Source organism: Ictidomys tridecemlineatus, chromosome 8 (assembly GCF_052094955.1).
Source record: "Ictidomys tridecemlineatus isolate mIctTri1 chromosome 8, mIctTri1.hap1, whole genome shotgun sequence".
Lineage (NCBI taxonomy): Eukaryota > Metazoa > Chordata > Mammalia > Rodentia > Sciuridae > Ictidomys > Ictidomys tridecemlineatus.
The window spans coordinates 147,044,085-147,068,403 of NC_135484.1; the positions used below are offsets into that span (position 1 = coordinate 147,044,085).

Here is a 24,319-nt window from a genome sequence, read left to right on the forward strand (position 1 = left end):
ATGTGGTGGTAGTGGGTTTGCCTAGGTGTGGTCCTCCCACACCTAGGTGAGCCGTAACATAGCCGCATGTGTGGCTCAGCACAATGCCTGATGCTGAGCCTGGGTTTCCAAGCTGGCTCAGGGTGTGTGAAGGGGCAGCTGTGCTTGTCCTGTGTAGGGAAGAGGCCACTGTCAGGCAGAGGGAACAAGTGACAGGAGACTGTCAGAGATGAAAGCCCCAAGTCAGGGCCTGTGTACTTTCAACAGCTCTTTAGAAGTGGATGGGGCTATGTTGTGAAACCATTCACACTGCAATCTGTCAGATCATATTAAACCAGAATTCCTGGATTCTAGCCATTTCAAGCAATATTGAACATATCAAAAATTTGATGTGTTGGAATGAACACTGACTCGGGATCGGATCTTAATTTTTATTCTGCCAGTAACTGAGCACAGGTTGAGTGTCCCTTAGAGATCCTTTTAGGATTAGAAGTCTTTTCAGATTCCTGATTCATTGGAATTTTGGGACATTTGCACAGACTTCGCTGGTTGAATCATTTAATTGGAAAATTAGATAGCCACAGTGCTCCAAAATCTGAAACTCGGCTTCACGTTGGTGCTTGAAGGAGTTTGGAGCAGTTTGGAGTTCCGATTTTCCTGTTGGAGATTTCTCAACCGCCTTCTGTGAGCAGATCTTGCCTTCTTGGACCTCCTGAGCAAAATGTCAGCCTTTGTCCCGTTTGGTTTGGTTTTAGCAGTGAGTGGCGGCTATGTTTACGGCTCACTATGGTGATCTCACTTTTGGTAGCTCTGTTGTGCTGTTGGGTCAGGAAACATTTGGATGTTTTTGTGGAACATGGTGGCAGGTCATCTTGGAGCAAGTGTCCCATCATTGGCCTCTGTCCTGTGAAGGGACCCAGGTGGTGAGCCCAGAGTTAGGGGTGTGTGTTTAGCATGTCCTTAATGCCTGTAGCCTGCAGGTGGCAAGTGTGAGTCCCACTCAGCTTGAGTTCTAGTGGCACTTTGTCCTCGACTATTAGGTGGCAATTGCTGACTTTTGAAGCCTTCCACTACCTCCGGCCACATCAGGATGGCCTCTAAAATCATTTGGAATAAAAATCACCCTGTAGCCCTGGGCAGTGGTGCACACCTGTAATCCCAGCTACTTGAGAGAGCCTGCAAGTTTGAGGCCACCCTGGGCACCAGGAGGACCCTGTCTCTATACAAATAAAGGGCTGGAGTTGTAGCTCAGTGGTAGAGCACCCCTGGGTTCACTCCCCAGTGCCACCTCCACCCCCATATCCCCCCTTAGGTAATCAATTCGCAAACAGAAAGCTTTGCTAAGTTTTTAGTTTTTACTTTAGTTGCTGTCTGCATTGGATCCAATCCGTTGTCCCTTGTCATCCACACACCAGCCCAACTGCCACCTTCACCACCTGCTGCTGTGTGGAGGGGGATTGGCTGCTGTGTGAGTTCCTCCTCTCCCTCACACTCTGCCTGTCCCCACTCCCCCAGGAGGAGTCTCTTTTTGTATGACTTGCCCCTTTGGATGCATGACACGGGAAGCAGAGGGATTCCTGCAGCAGTGGCCCATTTGGTCTTAAGACAAAATGCATGCCAGTGCCATAGGTCACCTGCCTGGCAGAACTTCCCAGAGGATGCAAACGCTCTTCATCTGCACCATCCTCTATGATGGTCATTAGCTGCATGTGCTTCCTGAGCCTTTGAGTCCTGGTTGGTATGGTTGAGATTAATTTGAAATGAGAAGGCTACGATGGATTGAGGCTGCCAAATGCAGCTCTGAAGACAGGGAGCGTGATGGTGGTGTTGCCTGGTGGTGTTCCCTTGCTCTTTGTACCGCTGCTCACGTCAGGAGGTCTTTCTAGATGGCCACTGTAGACCATTGCAGAAACCTCCCTCTGGGGTATCCTAGTGACGGGTGCATACACAGTCTCTTCTGGCAAAGTGAAAGGCATCGTCTGTCATTCAAATGCCTTTTAGTGTTTTGTACAGTTGTGGAACCCTTTATTAACATCATGGAGAAATTATTTTGCTTCTGGGTTGGTACTCCTGGGTACTTTTTTGGGGTGGTGGTGGTATCATGTCAATTTTTTTCTTGTGCTATATTAAACAAGTTCAAGCTCATCTTAACAGAAAACCTCCCAGATTTCTGAAGATAATAAAAATCTCTGCTACAGAGCATGATGTAAATGATGTGCTATTATGTTCAGTACTGGGATTTAGGTTGCTCCTAGTCCTATCTGATGTGCAACCTTCAAAGAAGGTACCAGAAAGAACAGGGACGGTGCTTATTGCTGTGTTAGGACTTTTGGATGATTTCATTTTCCTAATGAGGATTACAGGTAATTTAGACTTTTACGTAGAATTTTAGAAGTGTGAATACTGTGAATACTTGTGCATCTTAAATTTTGGGACAGGATCTTGCCAAGTTGCTGAAGCTGGCTTTGAACTTGGCCTCCTGAGTTGCTAGGATGCCAACTCAGCTGGCACCACCACACCTGGAGGGACTAGATAGCTTGAAAACATAATGCAGCATCAAAAAGTTTTGAGTGTTTCTTTCACCTAAAATTTTGCATGTTTGATTCTTTTTTTTTTTTTTCCTTCCTTGGTTTTGATCAGTGAGTGTAGGGAAATCGTGGGTTGTGGTTAAGTACATGAGAGATCAGCCTAATTTAAAAACAAACAAGGAATTCCTAGAAACATTCTCCTTTCTGGGAAGAAAATGTTGACCAAGGGATGTGGTGAATGGCAGGTGCATGGTGACCTGCAACTGCCCGGTTAAAGTTGACTTAAGCTGATGAAGGCCCTCACACTGTCATGGAAGGGCAGCTTGGTCTCTCAGCAGTACTGACGCACGTCATTTACGTTGTATGGGCACAGTGCTGAGTTTTGAGGATTATGGTACTGAGCAAGACTTCCAGGACCCTGACAGGAGGGTAAACATTGCCTCCTGACTTTGTGTGGTTATAGGAGAGCCCACCTACAGGGAGTGTGTGTCACTGAAAGCTGACCAGGAAGAGGAGTAGGAGAGAGCACTGCATGTGCAAAGGCACCTACGACAAAGACCCAAACCAGCTATCCAGTGGCTTCCTGCGACCTCGCCATGTTCCAAAACCAAAGTATTTCTTTGTCAGCTCAGGACAGTAACATGGGAGAATTTGCTGACTATTACTTTTTAAAAATGGACAGAATTTAAACCAGTAGTGAAAGAATCAATTAAAACAAGTGATCTTTGCATGTCATTTGTTCCTTAGTGTTAATTTATAGACATGAAATTATTGAATTTAATATTTATTTGCTCCCATTGCCAGGTTGTTCGAATTATTTATCAGGGGCTGGGTATGTAGCCTAGAATGCACAAAGAACTGGTTTCTATCCCTAGCACTGGAAAACAAAACCAAAATGTTATCATCGGTTTAGAACCACAGTAACAGTGGATTGAGAGGATCAGTTTGGTTAGAAACGGAATTTTGAAAAGGATTATCTGATCTTCAGTTGATCTGAGCAGCCTTTTAATGCTATTCCAGGGAAATGTTCCTTTGTTCATTATTTTTTCAGTAGGTAAAATAATCATATTGTTGGTCTGAATTTTACTTTAGGCTTTTGAGTCAGCTTTTAAAAATATTCTTAAAAAGGTTGATCATTGGGGCTGGTGTTGTGGCTTAGTGGTAGAGTGCTCGCCTAGCATGCACAAGACACTGAGTTCGATCCTCAGCACCACATGTATGCAAAATGAAGATATTGTGTCCACCTAAAACTTAAGAATAAATATTTATAAAAAAGGTTGATCATTTTCTTGGTGTCATTTCTGTGTGAGGCTTTTAAAATCTAGGGACTGAATCATTTTTAAAAATGTTTAATGCACTAATTAAAGTCTATACTGAACAAAATTCTTGTGGTAATTGTGCCATTGCAGTCTTCGAATGCCACATACAGCTGGCATGAAGTGCTTGCGGGGTGTTGCAGGACCCTTTTACTTGTCTGCAGTAGCCAGGAGGGTCCCTGCTTCCACTTAGAAGAGTAGGAAACTGAAGTGGAGAGTTTCGTGTTCTCCTTTTGTTCCCAGTTGGTGAGCGATATCAGGGTCTAAGTTGGCCACCTTGTTCTGGTGGCACTGTGTGTGCGGTGACCACGGAGCTTCTTTTTGTTTTTGTGGTTGGTGCTGGGGATGGAACCCAGGACCTCCAACTTGCAGGGCAAGCGCAGTGCCACCTATCTATCCTCCCAGCCCGCCACTGGGGTTTCCAGGGCAAGGTCCTGACCAAAGAAACCCACTTTGCTTTTTTTACTTTTAAAAATCCATGTGGCGTGCTGACTTCTCTGATAGCCTTTAAATGTAGATGTCCTTGTTTAATTGTAGTGCTGTTGTGTTGCCTTTAACAGCCACATTAGGTTCACCAGTTTGTCACTTGACCCGATCACCCCAGTGAATTCTTATAATTATTGGTATTGTTTTATAATTGTACAGTGTGGCCCCGAAGTCGTACTGGCTATCGGGCCAGCCACATGTATTACACAGTTCAGTGCTGTCGGCGTTTCAGAAACCGTCGAGCCCTCTTGGAAGGAGTCCAAGACAGACCGCATGTGTACCTAATTCTGCTTGGTAGAGTGCCAGTGTATTAACTTTTATTTAAATAAAATTCTAACCAGTAATATTTATTATACTACTGTCAGAGCCCACACTTTAATGTTTTTGGAAGTCAAATATTAACACGGTGGATCACTTTTCTCTGTTGGCTTTTATCACAACTAAATGATAATAATCAATACTATATAATTTATCCCAAATAGTAAAAATATTATAATACATTCATCCAAGTTCCTCCCAGATGCTGCCTTGGGTGCTCAGATCCCTCCTGTACGATGGTGTGAGGACATCTGGGAGGATTACTTAGTGACTACACTCCATTGTTCAGGAAATAACAAGAAAAAAAGTCTGTTTATTTCGGGTGCATCTTTTTTTCCCCTCAAATATTGGTCTGGTTTTGGCAGAATCCACAGAGGTGGAATCCCTGGACATGGGGCCAGCTGTGTGTGGCTTGCAGTTGATCGTCAAGACTTTTACACTGTCCCGTGCTGTTCTTGCATGAACCCACACTATTTTCCCTCTGGTTTATTATTAGCATTTTGGGAAAATTATTGTTAATTACATAGAACTCAAATATTGACATGCCACTTGGGTATGGAGTTGTGTAGGTAGCAAGGAATTAAAGCGCTTTGGAGGCAGATCACAGGTGATAGAGCGTCCTCTTTGATTTCTGCAACTCCAGGGCTTGCTCTTCTCTTCTGAGGGGTGTCCTAGCTTTCTGCAACTCCAGGGCTTGCTCTCCTTTTCTGAGGGGTGTCCTAGCTTTCGATATAGGCTGACTTTTCTTTTTGGATACAGGAATTTAAAAATGATCTTATGCCTTAGGGCAGTGGGCTGAGTGGACTTGCCATGCTTCTTGAAGCCCCCCAGGTTGGTGGGGAGGAAGTGGTTGGGGAGCAAGGGTAAAGCTTGACTGTGGAAGAGCCAGTATGTCATGGGATACCTGGGGGTTTAGACGGTAACTACTGAAGGCAGCAGTGTACCTGGTGGGCTACATAGAACTTCTCTGATATGAGATGGCTCCACCAGTGGCGTTTTGAGTAGTGTGTCTTGTCTCTGATCTCTTGAGTATAATGGAAGGTCTTTTTGGTGTTGCTGGGGATCGAACCCAACTAGATCCCCAGCCTTGTTTTTGAGACAGGGCCTCACCAAGTTGCTGAGGCTGGCCTTGAACTTGGGGTCCCTTGCCCCAGCATCCCAATTTGCTGAGATTACAGCTGTGCACCACCACACCCTCATAGCAGCATTTAGAAATGACAGGGGTAGCATTGCTGATCTGCAAGCAATAACTGAAAACTGTTGGAAACCAGCTTGCCCTTTAACTTAAATATGTGAACATTTTTTATATCCATGGCTTTCCACTAATTCCACTGTCAGATGCACATCCAGGAGGGTCTAGTGGGCGCTTGAATTGCAACATGATGTTTCATCATTAGAAGTAACAGAAAATGTTTAGATGCTCTTGAGCAAGAGAGTAGAAATCGGGGAATAATCAAAATCCATCAGTTATGGGATATTAGAAGTACTCCATTATATTATAATAAAGATGAATGGCCTCGGGGTCAAAGTGAAGGTTGGGTGTTAGTAACCTAATGTTGAGATGGTGAAACTCAAGTCTTATTGTGACCTTTTTTGTACATAGTGAAATAGTTGCTATGTAGGCATACTTATTTGTGCTACAACTTAATTGATGAAATGAGATTGCTGGGAGCACATAAGCATGTTGTAGGTAACATTTTAAGTCATGGGTTCATGGTCAGTTTTTTTTGGTAATTCTACCAAACTCTTATCTTATTCATCAGTGCTAGTTATCCCCCTAGTTATTTTGAACCCAGGGGAATTTAGCCACTGAGCCATATCCCTAGCTATTTTTATTTGTAATTTTGAGACGGGGTCTCACTGAATTACTGAGTTTGGCCTTGAACTTGCCATCCTCTTGCTTGTGCCTCTTATATTGCTGGGATTATAGGTGTGCACTATTAGGCCCAGCACAGGCTCCCCCTGCCCTTTTGTGTACTGGGGATGGAACCTAGAGTTTTTTAATCACAGAGCCACTCCCCAGCCCCCTAGGCCCCCTTTTACATTTTTTAATTCAGAGATGGGGTCTCAACAAGTTGTTGAGGCTGGCTTTGATACTTCTGCCTCAGCCTACTGCTGCTGGGGTTACAGGACTGCACCACTGCTCCTGGACAGATATTCTTTATATTGTTAAAGTCTCCCCTGATACTGTCTATATTTAAGATTTAGGGAGCTTAGATAATAACTTTGTCATATGAAATTAGAATAAAAAAATTCTTTCAGAAGAGTTTCCTGACTCTCCTTCCTGCCCCAACAGCTGCACACAGGCCAGAGTGACACACAGGACTGGGTTGCATATATTTTAGGGAAGACTGATAGAAACATAATCTTTAAATTTAAACGTCTGGTTTCTTTTTTGTTGATGTGAAGAGAAGGAAGCAGGCAAGGTGCAGATACTCTCTGTTAATGTCTGGGGACACTTGTTGGTCAAGAGTGGGAACGGCGGATGTTAAGGAGAACTGCGGATGTTAAGGAGAACTGCTATTCAGATTAGTATCTTTGGTTTCTGTTTTCTTACTAGCATAGTCAGAATATGCATGTATGCTCCTTTTCTAATTCTTTGCTTTGGTGGGAGCTCAACAACACATCTCAGTAAGGGGAAAAGGAAAAAAAGCCAAACAACCATCCCCTAAATGTCCTTTAATTGACCCTGTGTGACTTATTGCTGCAGTGGGGCACATGCCAAAGGCTGTTCAATGTTACAGGAAGACTGGGCACTGGCAAGGTCTGCCCTGTGCATGCCCACACTGGAAAAGATTGGAGAACCAGGCCCCTTGCCTTCATAATGCCTTCGACCATTATGTTCTCTAGGGAACTGTGTCTTGAGGTTGTACCACAAGGACACTCAGCTGCTACAGGGCCCTTGAATGGCCTGTCTGTTGAGAGACAGGACCAAGCTCCATGATTGTTAAGGACCAACCTTTCCTGAGCCACAGCTTCCTCATCTGTGAAGCAGGGAGATTGATCTTGAATAGCCCTAAAACCCGGTCTCTCATTCTGATTTTAGAATTGTGGATATCAAGTACTCTTTACAGAACCCATAAAGGTTTTTTTTTTTTTTTTTTTTTTTAATCTGGCCCAGTGACTTGGGAAACTGGGCGCTCCCTCCCTGAGCACTCGCTGGGCCTGTTACTCCCAGCAGAGCTAGCGGCTGCCTCCAGGGTTTTGCCAAGTTTACATTAATGTGTATCAAGTAGTGGAACCCAGAAGGGGCTCATGAGATGGGCCAACAATGGGGGACAAGAAGCAAAACGATGAGTGAGGGGCTTCCCGTTGCCTTGCAGCTCCTTGAAGAGAAGGCCCGGTGCCCTGTGGGTTCCCACAGGGCCCAGCTGCCACCTGCCCCTCGGGAGAGGGGCACAAAGGGAAGCATGCGGGCGTTGTTGAGCGTGTGTTTTGCGCATCGCCATTGCCAGATGAAGTTCAGATGCTTCAAAAGAATTGACTTTTTAAAATCAAAAAAAGGAGACGTGTCCCGCGTATCCAGGCCAGTTGGATGCCTGCCCTTTTCACCCCTCTCAGCAGCTGCCAGGCCACAGAGCCTGTTTTGTGAAAGATCCTGCAGAAACAATGAGGAAAAACAGCTTCTGTTTGATTAGATTAGATCAATTTATGTGCCTCGGGGAGGGGTCTGGGCCCGGCTGGGGGAGGCGTCCCGGCCCGCCGCCCTGCGCCTGGCCCTGCGCCTGCCGCGCCGCGGTCACTGGGTGAGTCTCCAGCTCCGCAGTGGCTGGAACTGCGGCAGGGGGAGGGCGCGGGAGGCGGAGCGAGCGAGAGATTTCTGCAGTCTGTCTGGAGAGCTGCCCAGGTTTCCCAGCCAGAAAAACAAATAAAAATAAATAAAAGGCAAGTGCTGAATGACACAGATTATGATATTAAAAAGGGATGCCATTGAAATGGTGCCCTGGATCCGCCGTTGGGGCGTGCGCGCTCCCGCACATGCGGGGGTGGGTTGGGTAGTGCAGCGCCTGACAGGACGGGGACACAAGTGTGGACAATTAAACTGTGACTGTCCTCTCCCAGCTGTCCCCCTCTCTCCCCCGCGTGCCAGAAATGCTACCGTTCGGATTTCTCTGCATTGCAGGTTAGGGACATGGCAGGACGATGAAAAAAGATAGATGCTCTTTTCCCCATTTTAATATATCAAAATGGAGGGGGGCGGCGAGGCAGCCAGCCGGGAGACCCCTCCTCTTTGGTGTTCGATTCCCTCCCAGGCACATAAATAACCTGCTCTCGGCTGTCTCCCCTCCCCCCGGCTGCTGCCCGGCCCTCCTATTGCCGCGCGGAGTCTGCACTGCCTGCCGCTTGCTTATTACGTACAGGGGAGGATTGTTGACAAGTGCCGGAGCCTGCCTGCCTCACTGCGCTCTTCCTCCCTCCCTCCCTCTGTCCTTCTTCCTCTCTGTCTCTGCAATGATCCAGCTCTGAGGATGGCTGCTCCACGGGTCTGTCAGGTGCAGTTTTTGGTGGCTTATCTTGAGGAACCTGGGATAGAAGGTCTGTTCCTATAAATAAAATAAAAACCCCAATAGCTGGAGATTCGTTTCAGGCTGGTATGGCTTTTGTTGGAGAAATAGGCCTTTGTGGGTTTCCCTGCTGGGGTCCTGATTAAATCCATTTTGGATGGCAAGGTGCTGTGTATGTGTATGCCTACACACACACACATGTATATATATGTGAGTAGTATGTGAAGTGTCGCGATTTGCTTAATATTAATGTTCTTTCAGCGTTGATATCCTCCCCAGGGGCAATGGTGGCTCCTGCAAAGGCACTGTGGAAATTTACAAGAGAATTAATGTCGCTCTTAAAGCATTAAGCTCTGTTGACCATTTTGGCCAAATCTGCAGTTTTAACCAGGCTCGTATGAATTTAGACATTTCTCTGGGGACTGAACGCCATCCAGCTATAGCTGATCCTTTATTTTATTACCAATTTATGTAATCATTTTCCAGCATTTAAAAATAGATGTTTGATTAAAATTAATTAGTTCATCCTCACCCTGGCTCTGGTTTCCTTTGTAAACAGCATGTTTGGTCTGATATCCTGTAATCCTTCCTTTTTCTGCCTCTTGTCTCCTTCCATTGAAAGATGGAGGAAACTGAGGCACGCAGGTAGATGCCGCATCCTCAAGTGGTTCTGGATTAGACCTAAATGCTTTAAACTTGAATGAAGGGGGGGGGTCTTCATTCTTTTCCCATATTTTGTGCATTCGTCCATATTTGCATTATCATGTACAAACATGTGTCAGGCACCTCCAATTTTTAGGTGCTTCAGATCTTTCAGATTCATGGCCACTTCCTGTAGCTCTGCTTCTATGCTGCTTCCATTGTATTTCAGTATTGGAAAGATTGCTGCTCTGGGAGGGAGGCCATAGGCCTCTCTGAACTTGTTTGCTGTCAGCAGGTTTTGTTTTGTTTGGACTTAGAGCAGATCATTTGATCTTCTGTTAATTTATTCAGCTAAAAAGTGGGTGGGCAGTCGATGTATTTATGTGCAGTGGAGAAATGAGGAAACTGGGGAAACTGCTTTTCCTCCCAGTTTTGCTACCAGAAAAACGTAACTTTGAACCTGGATGAGCTCTTTTGCATGGTGAAGGCAGCAGCCACAGAGGCTTTGAGGTGAGGGTGTAACAGTTAATTTATCCTCAAATTATGGTGTGGATCAGGACCCAAAGTATGTGGAATTTTGCCCATGTAGCACCACAGATTAGTACACAAACTGCTAACTTTATGGCTCTTGTTGATTGGAATTAAAGCCAGCTTTGCTTACCTTTGGAGAGCCTTGCTAACGTTGGAGAGGCAGATTCATTTGGTACCTTTGATTTGTGGGATAAATTTAATGATATGAAGCTTTAAAGGTCCAGACACACACACTCACAGACGCACACACTCACACACACGTTGTAATTACTTAAAGGTAGAATATCATTAGCTTCCTGTGAACATGCTGTGTATATGGAAATCTCCCTTTGAGGATTGCAAATTCCAGGATATGTAAAATCAAGTCTTGGCCTGTCAGTTTATCTGAACAGAAGGCTTTGAACACATTGGTCTCATTTGTGTGTTTTTTTTAAAAAAAATTCTCTAGCGTGCCCTTGTGTTTACCTGTGTCCCATAGACTCTCCAGTCTCCTGCTCTGCCATGATCCCATTGTTCTGCAGCTCATTTTCCACGCCAGCCAGAGCCCAGGACTGCCTTTTATGCACTTTACTTCTGAATATGGAAGGCAGCTTTCCAACCCCAGGCGGGCAGTCCAGGACCCTCTGTACTGTGGAGCCCTGTTTAGTAGCTGGGAATACTAAGGATCCACATTTTTGGTGGTTCCTTTTAACCAGGCTGTTTGGTTGACCCATTTGTCAGGGTGTTGGGATGGTAGATGGGCCTGGAGGAATTACCACCTGGGATAGTGGAGTCACAGTGATGGCATGCAGCTGTGTTGGACATCACGTGGCGGAACATCATAGGTGTTTGCAATTCAGTCATTGTTGTTCAAGATGCTGGCCTTGCTTGCTTACTGTGAAAATCATGGTACTGCATGAAAATTAAGGAAGGGGGGAAGTGCATAAGGAAGCACAGGCCTTGGCCCAAAGATGTAGGGGAATTTTGCCCAAAAGAGAGGTGAGCCGCTTGGTGAGGCCATTGGTTTAAATAGTGCCTGGGCTGGTCGATAAGCCTTTCCTGAAGACCACAACGACTCCTTCCTACTGGGGGATTTTTTTTTCTTCCTTTTTTGGTACTGCATAAAGCTTATCTGTTACCTTTGCTGTGGTTTATAATGACTGTTAGTATTTGTGTTGGAGCCTCCCCATGAGGGGGAATGTTCTCTTCCTTTTGACTATTGGTCGGGATGTGGAAAGGGGGTGTCTTGTTGGTAGGTGTTGTCCACTCATCCAGGGTGTCTGTTGGCCAGAATTGTGCCCACTTTGGGCACAATTGATGTGCACCAATTTTGCCACCAATGATGTGCTCATGTGTCTGTCTCCTACCTATAGTAGATGCTGGGCGCTTGTTCTCCTGTGGCTCATGGTGAGGGGATACTTTGGGGGCCTGCTGGTTGCAGGCATCTGGCTGGATTCTGAAAACAGAGTTTTCCTGCCTACCCAGTGGCCCATGTGTTCTGTGGTAATGGTGGTCACTGTGTCAGGTTTTCAATGGACTCCCCCCCCCCCCCGCCCGCCCCAATAAGTGGGCATCAAGGAGGTTTAGATTTCCAGAGTTCATCTGTGGTCAGAGGGCTCTTGGGGGGGATTAAGGATGTTTTGTTTTGTTTTGTTTTTTTTTTTTAAAAATGCCCCTGATCTTTACAGCTACATATTTATATTCTTGGGGTTGGGGGACAAAGGAATAAGACCATGGCTTCTCCTGTAGTTTGTGTCTGCCTAGGGGGTGGGGGTTCTGGTGGCATTCCCTTGACTGGAATGGGAGTCTCCATAGCTGATTTGAAATAGACAAAGGGGAGCCCCATGGGCCTGAGCGGCTGCTCTTGGAAGAGAAGAGCATCATTATTTTCTGTAATCTGAGGCATGCAGCCATTTTCACTTGTGCCTTGTTGACCATAAGTGTGCCACTGACGTCCTGTCTCCTCCTCCTCATTTTGATGTCTGGTGTGCTGATTCTGGGGAGCTGGAGGTGGCTGAGCTCTGGGCTTGGGGGGTGGGGGGGCACCTCTGTGACCTGCATGTGAACAGTTGGGGTTAATATCTACATTCACGGTGACCCCGTGAAGTGGGCCCTGCATCAGCGTGCCTGCACTGTCTGCAGACAATTCTATTTCTCTTTGAAAGTCTGAACGTGGGCTTTATTTTTCTCTAGTAATGGCGGCAAACCGTGTGCTCTGGTCGCCACACGGAGGGTCCTACACCAACCCAGAGGCGGCTTTTTCTTATGATTTTCTTTCCAACTCTGAAGTGTCGCATGCGCATACACGCACACGCGTGCACGTACACGCGCGCACACACGCGCCACTGAGAAATTGCTGCTGAAAATGAAAGCTCTTTGGATGCTTGTCTGTTTAATATGTAATGTGATACCTTGTCTCACAGTGACAGGGTGACAGACGGCACTGGCTCTGTAACACCAAATCACCTTTTGTGCAAGTCTTCTACAACAAAGCCAAATGCATGGACTCTGCCTATTATGCTAATAAGTGTGGTGTGCTCCAGATGTTTGAGGGGCACTGGGACAGCTTCAAAGCCCTCCCTGTTTCCCTTTCTCTTTAACCCTTCTTTCATTGTTCCTGTTGGTGGAGGAGAGGCATTGGCTTTCCCTTTGGTTTTGTGTTCTCTCGAATGTGAAACTGTTGGGGGAGACCGATGACCCTGATTTATCTAAAACATTATAAAGTTATAAGGACTGCATCCCCCTCCCCCTCAAGGAGTTCCTTCTGTCTGCATGTTGGGGTTCTGAATCTAGGGTTCTCACCGACTGCTTTGCAGGTTCCTTAGCAGACTCCCTCTGGCCCAGTTCTCACCTGCTTCCCACCTGGTTCATGTCAGGGAGCCGTGCACACCAGCCTGCAGCCCTTTTTGCTGCTCTGGACTCCACTAGAAGCTTGTTGGGTCACGTGTGCTCCTGCACCTCGGAAGCCTTTTCATTTGTGCTGATCTGGGAGACTGTGCGAATGGCCCCTGCATCCATAGAGCCCTTGGTGACCAGCTTCTGTCGAGTTTGTTTTCCTGGGGGTTTGTCCATGTGCCGTGATGTGGTGGCCAAGTGGAGACTGAGCCATTACACGGTGCTCCTGTCTGCTGATGGTGTCTAGCAGGGGTTGCAGGCACAGTCCCCAAGCTGTCTTTACCACAGCAGTTTGAAATTTTCAGCTCATATTTATAGCTTTTGTGAAAGACAATAGACATGGTTTAATTTAAGTTCAACCTACTGAATATTAATAGAGGCGAACAAATGCTAATGTGAGGAGGCCGGGTCTTGGGGCCCCCAGTTTCCTCTGTTTAACCTCCTTTCCCTGATGGAGGTTTGTGTTGGCTGCAGAAGGGCTTTCTGAAAAATAAGACGGTGTGAATGCATGAGGGAGAGGGTCCGTCTTCATTATTTCTTGTTGACTAAAAATAATTAGTAAAGATTGGTGGCAGGGCTGCGTTGGAAAGAGGCGGTGGCGCGTGCCAGCTCTGTGCTGTCACGGGGCTGTTCTGCCCTGGGGCAGCCTGCTGCAGCCTGCTGACCTGTCTCTCCTCGTGGGGCTGGCTGTGCAGTTTGGTTTAAAACATTCAGAATGAAGTGAGAACTGTGAGAAAGGGGAGGAGTGAGTTTTGGGGTGGGAGAGCTCTGGTGGGTCCACCCTGTAGACAGTCTTGCTAAAAATACATGTGAATTTGTTCTGCGGCCTTGTCTACAGAATGGGAGTGCACAGATCAAAAAAGTTGATCTGTTGGAATGGAGTCAGTCCTGCTGGACAAAGCTATGGTCCTTTGATTTGCATAGCAGGCAATTAATTCCCTGTGTCTGGGCCCCATTTTTTGAATCTGAAGAGTGAGTCTGATGCAGACAACAGCCCATGTGTGTCTCTTCTGGTCTGGATGTTCACTCATTGTTTGCCCTTGGAAAGGGGGAAGGCCTGGCGAGCTCTGAGACACTGGTCTAAGGGCAGGGGACAATGGAGCCATTACTTTTCTTTCTGTTTAATGCGGCTCAATCATGCCTTCAGCTCAGAGCCACCTCGTCCCTTTCACCTCACATGATGCTCACAATGAAGTCAGCCACAATTCCCGGGGTTTTTTTTTTTTTTTTCTACGTGAAATTTCTTGATGTAGTTTTCCTGAATTTGTGCCTGGAGCGTTGATATTGGGGTGGGGGTGCATTATAAGTCTTTGTGACACTTGGGCTTTTTAGAGGAGGATGTTTTCCCCACCCCTTTTTCTTGAATCCATCTTCCTATCACCTGCCTTCTAGTACCTTGGCACGATTTGTCAGCAAGCCTCTCAAAGGCTGGGTGCTGCCCACTGGGCTGTGTCGAGGACGCCCCCAGAGCGTGCTGTGATGCAGTGCAGGGTCATGCTTGCCTGCAGGTACGCAGTGGCCCGAGGGCCCCAGCTGCTTTCTGACTGAGGTGGACTCTGCCGTCACCGAGGTTCTCGGGGCATGACGAGGTGGGCCGTCCAGGTGACTCTGATATATGGTCCAGTCAGAGAAGCCTGTGCTCTTTGCCTGCCTGCTGAGGTGATGGCATGAGCGCGGAATCAGTCGGGCCGATGCACTCATCTATGAAGTACCCCTTACACGCCCAGGCTCGGGAGCCTTCCTCCACCTGTCCTTCCTTAGTTTCTCATGATCTAGATACAGGGTAACAAGAGCCCCCTCCTGATCCTCCAGCTTTCCCCCTTTCCACCATGTTCTTGAGTTCAAGCAAATCCCAACCTGGTGTTCTTGTCCCGTGGGGCTGGCTGGCTGGCTGTGCTGGCTCACCCACTAGCCTGCCCGTCCCTGGCTTCTTGTGGGGTACGGCCAACATTTCTTCTTGCATGTAGTACTAATGTGCCACCTAGCGCACCGGCAGCCTGTGCTCTGTTTCTCTCTGGCTGGAATTGGATCTTGTCACGCCCGTGTGCCTGGTGCCCTGGCAGCACAGAGGGTGCTAATAAGACGAGGAATTTCACCCCGCCTCCCCACACCGTGCACCTTCCCTGCTGTATTCACCTTTATGGTCATACACACTCTGGAAATCTCAAAAGTGCAGGGAAGAATCCGCTTGTGTGGAAGGTGCACACCCCCTCCCCCCAACGTGTTTGGGGGTCGTGCATTATGTCCCTTGGTCTGTTCTCAGTGCCTGTAGACTGCGCTCCCCCTGTCACGTGCCTCCTCTGCCTCAGCATTGGTTCTGGTGTCCTGCTGAGCGCAGAGAGGTTATTTTAACCACTTTTGTAATTTTAGTTTTCCAGAGCCAAATTCAAAGAAATTGAAACAAGAAGGTAAAATTAATTTTGATGTATTTGACAGAATTGCATATGTCCGAAATGTTTCTACAATTGATAGAAAATTAATGAAATGCTTCCTTCAGTTTTTTCATTCAAGTTAAGCAAAATTTAAACTCTGTTACCCTAGTCACATTAGCTTTGTTGCAAGTCTCCCAGTGAGACATGGATACTCACCTCTGAAATGCAGCCTGTGTCTGTCCTTTGATCCTCAGATTTCTATGCCCTGTGCATCTTTTTTTTTATTTGGGGGGGGCGGGCTCACAGTGCAGACTCCCTGTATTTCCTCTTTATTTGGGAAGTTTGTGTTCATTTCCATCCTGATGGTAGTCCTGGCCTTTAATGAGCTTATTTACTACCTTGTGCTATATTTCCAACCTTACATTATTACTCATGCCTTGAAGATGATGTGAAGGCAACTGGGAAAGTCCCTGTGCCAGGGCTTTGTCACAGTGTGTACTATCTTCTTTCAGAAGGTAACAGTATATCTATACATAGTGTAAAAGATTGCTTAACAGTAATCACTCTAAAGGGGATTGAATCCAAGAGATTTAATACAGGGATTGAGATGTTCATACAGTTGGTGAGGGGCTGGGAGGGTCAAATCAGGGAGCTACCTGGTACGCTTGGTTGGCGAAACTGTTGGTGGGCATTGCTGCTGCCGTCCAGTTCCTCATGTCCATCAAACTGATTGCTGGGCAGTTGCTGTGGGACACTGCTGTAGTAGAAGCTTCTCGTTGATAGAATCTACACTGCATCCACAGTCAAAAAGGAATCCAAATGTTAGCAAAACGAGTCTTTCCTTCAGCTGGTAACCACTAGTATGGACTTCCTGCTTGTTAAAATAGATCATATCCCTTATTGAATAGCTGCTTCTAGAGTGTTCCTCCCTAGGCCCTTTCTTCATTTTTTTTTTTTTTTGTCCATAGAAGCACATGTGGGTATCAAGACTCCCAGTTTCACGTGGTACAGTATATCAAGAATCCTTGTCCTTTTGAGACTGAACTAATGGTCACAGAGCGAAGGTAGTGTTAGGATGTCAGTATTTCTGAACCTTTAGCACCTCAAAATAAATAAACCAGTTTAATTGGATAATAAGTGATGCTCCTTTCTTTTTTCTACCCTCTAGCCACAAAACATGCAAACCTATACTTTAGGGTTTGTTTTTTAATGCATCTGTTATTTGATCTCAAATTTCTGTTGAGATTTCTTCATGTTGAAATCACTTCCCTGTTCGGCCTTTCAACATTGAGAGGTCTGAAGTAGGGTGATTTTTCTTTTTCTTTCTTTCTTTTTTTTTTTAAACTCTGACCCTTCAAAAGGGATGTGTACTTGGGAACCCCCTTCTGCCCCCGTGGTGTCTGTCCTTCCTTACCAGCCTGCACAGGGTGAACTGTGGTAAAGTGCTGCTTCCTGATGTGATGTATCTAAGTGTTTGTCCCTTTTCTCACCTGTAGGGCTCCTTGGTAATGACCAGACTAAGGGATTAGGACCAGCGTCAGAACAGTCAGAGAATGAGAAGGACGATGCATCCCAGGTGTCCTCGACTAGCAACGATGTTAGTTCTTCAGATTTTGAAGAAGGGCCGTCGAGGAAAAGGTTAGTACCCAAGGCTGAAAGTATCCGTATGTTAACCACAGCAGGACCTACCAGCGCAGGCTCCCGTTTTGGCCACACGGAAACAAGTGTGGGGCCCCCCGACACAATCTCTCGATTTTCCCAGAGGTCTCAGAGTGCAGTATTGTCCAGCTATAATTAAAATTGAATAAACAAAGGGTGGTGGACTGAATAAAACGTGTTTCTGACCGAGAGTCGACCCTAGAGTCGCCAGCTGTCATAACCCTGGTCGTACATGTTTCTTCCCATCATCTCATCAGTGATGAGTGTAACGGACATGGTTTTGGTGTCTTTAGAGAAAGATGTTTCTAAAAACTTGACAATGAAATGTCATGTGTTTAAAATATATCTTTGTCAAGAAAGTACAAATTACAGTGTGTACATTTTTAATACATTGGAGTTTAAACAAATTGGTAGCTGTGGACGTTTCTTTGAACTTGCCAGCAATTATTTTTATGGAACTTTAAGAGATAAGGAAGTCAGAGCTGGTAGTTTCACGAGAGTTTGTGGTTTCAAGGTCAGTGGCAGTAAGAATGGTTTTAAATGGATGTTTCAAAACCCTGTTTGTCACACCTGGTACATGTCTTGCTATTTCCTCTTCCCCTTTCAGAATTTATATCTCATTTCTTTCCTTTTCTGTTCTCACATGATGTTCTGCTGGATTACCATCTTCATGACTTAGTTGGTGAGATTGGGGAAAAGAAGAAAAATTCCCTTAGTCTGATCTCTGACACATTCTGCAGGGTTATAGTTAACTTTTTTGGAAATAATGTAGATGCGTATGTCTAACGAACAGCTGAGTATAGTGGAAAATGAAGAGGAAAGACGATTAGCCATGTGCGTTTAATGGTTTTGAGGTCTGGGATTTTAGATGTTGAGCGCAGATTCTCAGTTTGTTTTCATCCATCCTGGACCATCTGTCCCATCATCTTTCCTCTCACTCCTTGACACTGTGCCTTAGAAGATAACATTAGGTTGGTATTGGAAAGCTCTGCCAGTGTGCATGTTACTCTATTCAAATCCATTTGGCTGAGTGTCTTGGTGATGGACCTATTGTATTATGCATACTCCACAAGAAACTTCCTGCTTGCTCCGATTTTAAAGGTGAACCGATTTGAAAGATGAATTACCAGGAGAGGATTCCAGGGATGTGTGAAACAGTCACATCAATAAATGTTGGAATGCATGATATTATTTTATATTCCCCCCCCCCCCTTGGATGTTCATGCATCTGACATCACCCTTGATTCCCACCTTGAGGACAGAAGCCTGTCAGGTGGTGTTGGCTGTGACAGCACCTCCTCCTGTAGCTCTGACTGAACCCTGGCTGGGACCCTGCGGCTGTGAGGCTGCAATGACCAGGGTTGGTGGGCCTCATCCTCTTGCACTGGTCTCTAGCTCCTAGTGCCTCTCTCAGATGGGAGTGCTGCCCTTGAAAGGCCCTGGTGTGTTATCTGGCAGCTCAGGACAAAGCCATCATTGCACCTGAAATCCCCAGGGCAACAGAAAAGAGAAAGCTTTCTTCAGGGTTAGCTTGAGGAAGGCAGCAACCCCAGCTCTCCTGGGACATTGAGTGTGGCAAATGTCTTCTCTGCCATTCTGAGTTAGAAATTGACCACGGCACATGTTTTGAGTAATGGTGCACCTGACTAGTGAGACCCCTTGGGGATGTGATGTGGATTGAGGTTGGACAGGGTCACTGCAGTTCAGGCTGGGCCTCGGCCTTCACATCCTGCACAGAGGTGGTGGTGTAGGGACACGGGTTCCTCACAGTGTCATTGGGTCACACAGAGGACTTGAACAGCGTCTCATAGTTCCAGGCTGTGAAGGAGTCGCTTGCTTTGCCCCTCCTGGGTGTTGGGAATGAACCTGTCCCCTAAAGCAGAGGGTGGCTTGGAACCTGCGTTCCTGGGGAGCCTGAGTCCTCTCTGTTCCGCATGGTTTGATAATCAATGAGTGCGCTGCCACTGAGGATGAGAAGTGGAGCCCAGGGACACGATTTCAAGTGGTTATTTTGCAGTCGATGACATTGTTTTCTTTTGGATCTTCAATTGCTTAGACAGTCTGTAGACGAAGGAAGAGCATGTTTTAAGTTCCATTATTTTCATTCTCTTTTTGGAACTTAGAATTTCTGGGAGGAAAGGGTGAATCCTAAAAATACAGGGTCATAATTTTGTATTTACTTTGGGAAAAAGTTTTTTTTTTTTTTTGTAGATCTTTTTTTAGGATATGAGTCGCTGGCTCTTTGTGTACTGCCGATTCACTCCTGTGCACACTATAGGTGCAGGGTTCTGGGGTCACTAGTTTATGTGTGTTGTGTATGTTGGGACAGCAAGAACAAATCTATGTTGCTGACTTTCTTCAAGACGGGCCAGCCTCAGTGCAGCCTCCTCCATCTTAATTTCCAGGCCACAGGTTGAAGCAGTAGAATTCAGAGTTTGGCATTTTCCCTGAGTTTCTAATTCTTATTTTAATTCAGGGAGCCAGAACATTAACGAGTGACTGTTTACCTAGCTGGTAAAAGGTCATCATGTGATGAAATCAGTTTTTGTAAAAGAACTGACCATGGTCTAGATGGACAGCCCAGCCAAAGACAAAAAGCAAGAGGCCTGGCTGGTGGGCACTTGGCTCACTTTGAAGGCTGATTATGTGTTTCCCTTGCCCCTGAATTCTAAGTAGTATTGTTTTTTTTTTTTTTAAATATTATTAGTTGTTGATAGACCTTTTTAAAAATTTATTTATATGCAGTGCTTGAACCCAGTGCCTCACACATGCTAGGCAAGTGCTCTATCCCTGAGCTACAACCTCAGCCCCTGAATATTAGTCTAAAAATTATTATTATTATTTGGTACCAGGCATTGAACTCAGGGGCACTAAAGCACGGAGCTACATCCTCAGCCCTTATTAATTCATTCATTCATTCATTCATTCATTCATTCATTCATTCATTCATTCATTCATTTATTTATTTATTTATTGTTTGTTTGTCTGTGTTTGTTTGTTTGTTGCAGATGAACACAGTAGCTTCATTTTGTTTATTTTTATGTGGTGCTAAGGATAGAATCCAGTGCCTCCTTAGTGCAAGGCAAGCGTTCTACCACTGAGCCACAACCCCAGCCCCATTATTTATTTTTTATATGATACCGAGGATCAAATGTGGTACCTCACTTGTGCTAGGCAAAGCTCTACCGCTGAATATAATCCCAGCCCACCTTTTTTCAGCTTATACACACTTAATATCAGACCTTCCAACTTGGACACCTAAGTACCTGGTCTGGAAAGCCTGTGCTTCCCCAGAGAGGTCAGAAGTGAGTGGAGAAGGAAAGAGCCTTTGGTGTGGAGCTGGGCTAGAGGAAAGTGGGTGGATCCTACCTCTGGGAGTGGGCGTTACCCAATGGGAGTGGGCTGCCTTCTTGTTCCTTTGTAATACTACCCTTTACCTTTTATGGATGGAATGGTCTATCAAATGGCTGTCTTCAATAGAAACCAGGGTTTGGGGCATGCTCCCTGTAGGAACGGGAGACTGTGTAAAGACTGTGTCTTGTTGAGCTGTTGAGGGCCTTGCCAACTTGCTGAAGCTGGCTTTGAACTTGCAGTACTACTGTCTCAGCCTCCTGAGCTCCTGGGATTACAGGTCACTGTGGCTCTTCACTTGTATACCATGGGCCAGGTCATGTGCCATTTCTGGGTCTGTTTCCTCATCTGTAAAATGTGTCTGATGAAAGAAATCATGTAATGATGGTTGTTGACATGAATGATTTTTTAAGAGAATGAGGGTGCATTACAAGTATTCACATACTAGATAATATCAGTAGTTGTCGTATTTGATACGTGAATTTCTACGTGTATGCATGTCACCAGAGGCTTCTCAAACATGTTTTAGAGGGTTTTTGATTTATACAGATTGTGATTTATCTTTTCTCCATGGTGCCCCATCATAGCATTCTGTAGGTGGATGGAAAAGTGTGGGCACCTGCTTCCTCTTGAAATTACTGAGGCACAGGAAGGACCTTGTGGTGAATGGTGCGAATTTCCTCTACGGAGGTTAGTGCAACGTGGTATTTGCTTGCATAGAGAAAGTATGAGTGAGGCAAGGTTGACTGCGAACACAGGGTGTTCGTGAGCAAATTGCATTGGGGTGTTCATGCATTAGTCATGGCTTCACCTCAGGGATAGGCCCCAAGTGCCTACGGCCAAGGGCCTTGTGTGTGCTAGGGATGTCCTGTACCAGTGAGAGCTCTCTCTCTCCTTCCTCTCTCTCTCTCTCTCTCTCTCTCTCCCCCCCTCCCTCCCTCCCTCCCCCCCCCACTCACTCACACATAACTCTCACAGACACAGACACTCTCACAGACACACAGACAGACCCACAGTGCGTCTGTGGGGATAGATCTGCTCAATTTGAGTTAGTGTAGCATGAACCTTACGAAATTCAGGCACAATTAGTCCCATTCTATTAGGTTGAATGTGATGTAAGCAGTTATTAAATTTGTATGATGTCATATCTGAGCAGTTTAGCTCTGGATGAGAATGCATGCTGATATTGGTGAGAAATTGCCTAGGCTTTTTAAAGGGTGTTCTGTCCGCAGCTTTATTGTCTGCAAGACTATGTTCCTTATTCCTTTTATGTGATATAAACCACTTTCCTACCTTTAAGCTTGGAAGGAAGGCAGGTCCAAATGCATGAGGGTTGTTAACAGCATTATATGATGTTCTGTGAGTGCTGCAATAAGTTGGTGTTATTCAGAGTATCATTAAGAGTTGAAAATTTAAAGTCTTAAATAAATTTAGCATGCACTTTTAACAAAGTGCATAAGTAGTACTGTTCATTATTAAATGTGTTCACTTTGGTTGCCAACAAACAAATGACAGATATATTACTATTAGCTTTTTTTTTTGATTTTGGTGTAGAAATCTCCAGTGGCTAGGCTATTCTAAAATATTATAGCCTTGCATATTTTTTTCAAAGTGAGAATAAATTCTTATAATTTAAGATTTTACAGACAACATGACTAAAACGTACCTTGGATGATGTATAAGGCAAAAAGACAATTGGGAAATATAATATTATGTAATATCTCTAAGTCACAGAAAATAATTGGAAGTAAATATCATAGAAAATACATGTGGATATGTTTACCACAGCTTGCCATTTTTCTTTGCCTTGCTAGTTTCAATTTCTGGTGTGCAGCACACCCCTGCCCACCCTCCCTTCCCCTTGGCTATAGATTTAGATCTTCCTCTGGTTTTGATTTTTCTTGAAGGATTTTAACATTTCTAACATAGACTTATTGGTGATGGATGAGTGAATCTTGTATGTATAAAAGTCTTTATTTCACCCTTTAACCACTTCAGTTATGGTTTTGTACAGTCATTGGATTTTTAAAGAAAAATCATCTTCATTTTTTGAAAGACGTTTCTGCTGGGTATAGAATTCCAGGTTAAAAGTGATCAATGACACCACTTCATTGCCTTCTGGTGTGTAGTTCCTGACCAGGAATCCTGCTGTCGTTCTCGGTCACTTTACCAAGAGTCTTTCCCCTCACTTTGGGAACTCCTTTTGGAATAGATGACTAAACACAGTAGTCTTTGCTTCTTGTGTTTGAAGTTTACTGGTTATATTATGATTTGTCTGAAGAGTTCACCCGTTCTGAAAAAATTTGAGCCATTGTCTCTTAAAATCATTTTCGTGTGTTCCTTCCCCTCTGCGAGTCTCCCTGCCTGTCTTCTCACAGGTCTGTGCATGAACAGTGACTGAGGGTGCCCTTTGTGGAGACCTAAAGTGCAGCCCAGTCTTCCATCAGGAAGGGGCGTGGAGGTTCTGGTTGAGACCTGGGAAGGGAAGTGGAGGTCTGGCTGAGTCCTGGGAAGGTTGCTACTCTCTGTTGGGTGGAGCTGTGTGAATCCTGAGTCCAGGATTAAAGGAGTTTAACATAATAGAAGGGAGGTGTTGGAACTGCAGGTGGGAGTAGTTTATGGGTACAGCCCTGGGGGCAGGATGTTCCTGGGTGATAGGAGGGGCAGGCTGGGAGTTGGGGCTCTCCTGTGTGGCAGGGCAGCAGGGACTGCTTTCTTTCCACCCCCATCCTGAGCCTCTCTAGTCAAGGCAGAGACAGGTTGTTGCTACCAAGATCAGGCTGAGAAGTGCCTCTGGACTTGAACCCACCTTGGGCTATGCACCGCATCCCACCTGGATGGGAAAGCTACAATGCAGGCTCCGGGGACACAGGTCACTTCTTGCCTCCCTCCTTGCTGACTGCTGTCCTCTCTTTCCTTGGGGCCACTGTGGAGAGTTCATGGGCCAGCGCCTGCTATGGTGATGATACTTTACCTGTCCCTTTGCAAGTTTGCCGGCTTTGGCTGAAGTCTTGTTTTCTCCAGGAGCTTCTCCTCCTTGAGGAAGCTTTCTGTCGCTCTACTCTTTCCTTAGTGGTCAGGTGTGTCCTGCTCCTGGACACTGGACTGTGTTGATATTAATGGTAGTGCACAGCACTTCACAGTGTGCCAGCCGCTGTTCTCAATCTGGTATGTATATGAGCTCAAGTGGCTCCCAGTGAACTCCTGGGAGACGGGTCATCTCCCCATCCCCACCTTGCCCTATTTATAGATGAGGAAACGGGGCACAGAGGACCTCTCTTTATGTAGGAGCTCTCTTAGGCAAAGACTTAGCAAGTGGTTTCTGTTGCAGGGAAGGCCCACCGTAGTCTTCTCCCTCCCAGTACTGGTGACTGAGCCCCAGGCCACTTCACCACCACCTACAGGTGTGTGCCATTGTCCCTGCTCCCACAGTGTCTGGATGACAGGGAGGTGGAACATTTGCCTCTCCAGTTTTTTCTGTGGCCTGAGAGCTCTGGAGTCTGAGTTAAAGTGACCTCAGGGTTGTGACCACCAGGGCAGATGGAATACTCCTGGAGTCATCTAAACGGATGCCATAGGCTGCTAGGCACCTCGATGGAAAGATCATCGATTCAGCCCAATTTCATGATATAGATGAGCAAAAGCATGGAGTTCCACACTGGTTTAGTGTCAGCCCGTTGGAGACTCCCCATGTGATGAGGTAGGAGGGTAAGAGCTTTGCCAGGTGTGTAGGGGAAGGCCGACCTTCCCACTGGATT

The 24,319-nt window shown here is 45.9% G+C and overlaps 1 protein-coding gene across 2 annotated transcripts in view; it reads left to right on the forward strand.

The window, feature by feature from the left end:
• Window positions 1-24,319, forward strand: part of Jarid2 (jumonji and AT-rich interaction domain containing 2) — a 220,444-nt gene that overhangs the window by 117,261 nt on the left and 78,864 nt on the right. The window contains exons 1-2 of one of the 2 annotated variants that reach the window (XM_078020562.1): window positions 9,021-9,163; window positions 17,048-17,189. In XM_078020562.1, the coding sequence (XP_077876688.1) occupies window positions 9,097-9,163; window positions 17,048-17,189 (209 nt within the window). In that variant the 5' untranslated portion in view covers window positions 9,021-9,096. Of the gene's footprint in view, window positions 1-9,020; window positions 9,164-17,047; window positions 17,190-24,319 lie in introns of those variants that run through there. The other variant, XM_078020561.1, reaches the window with a different exon arrangement.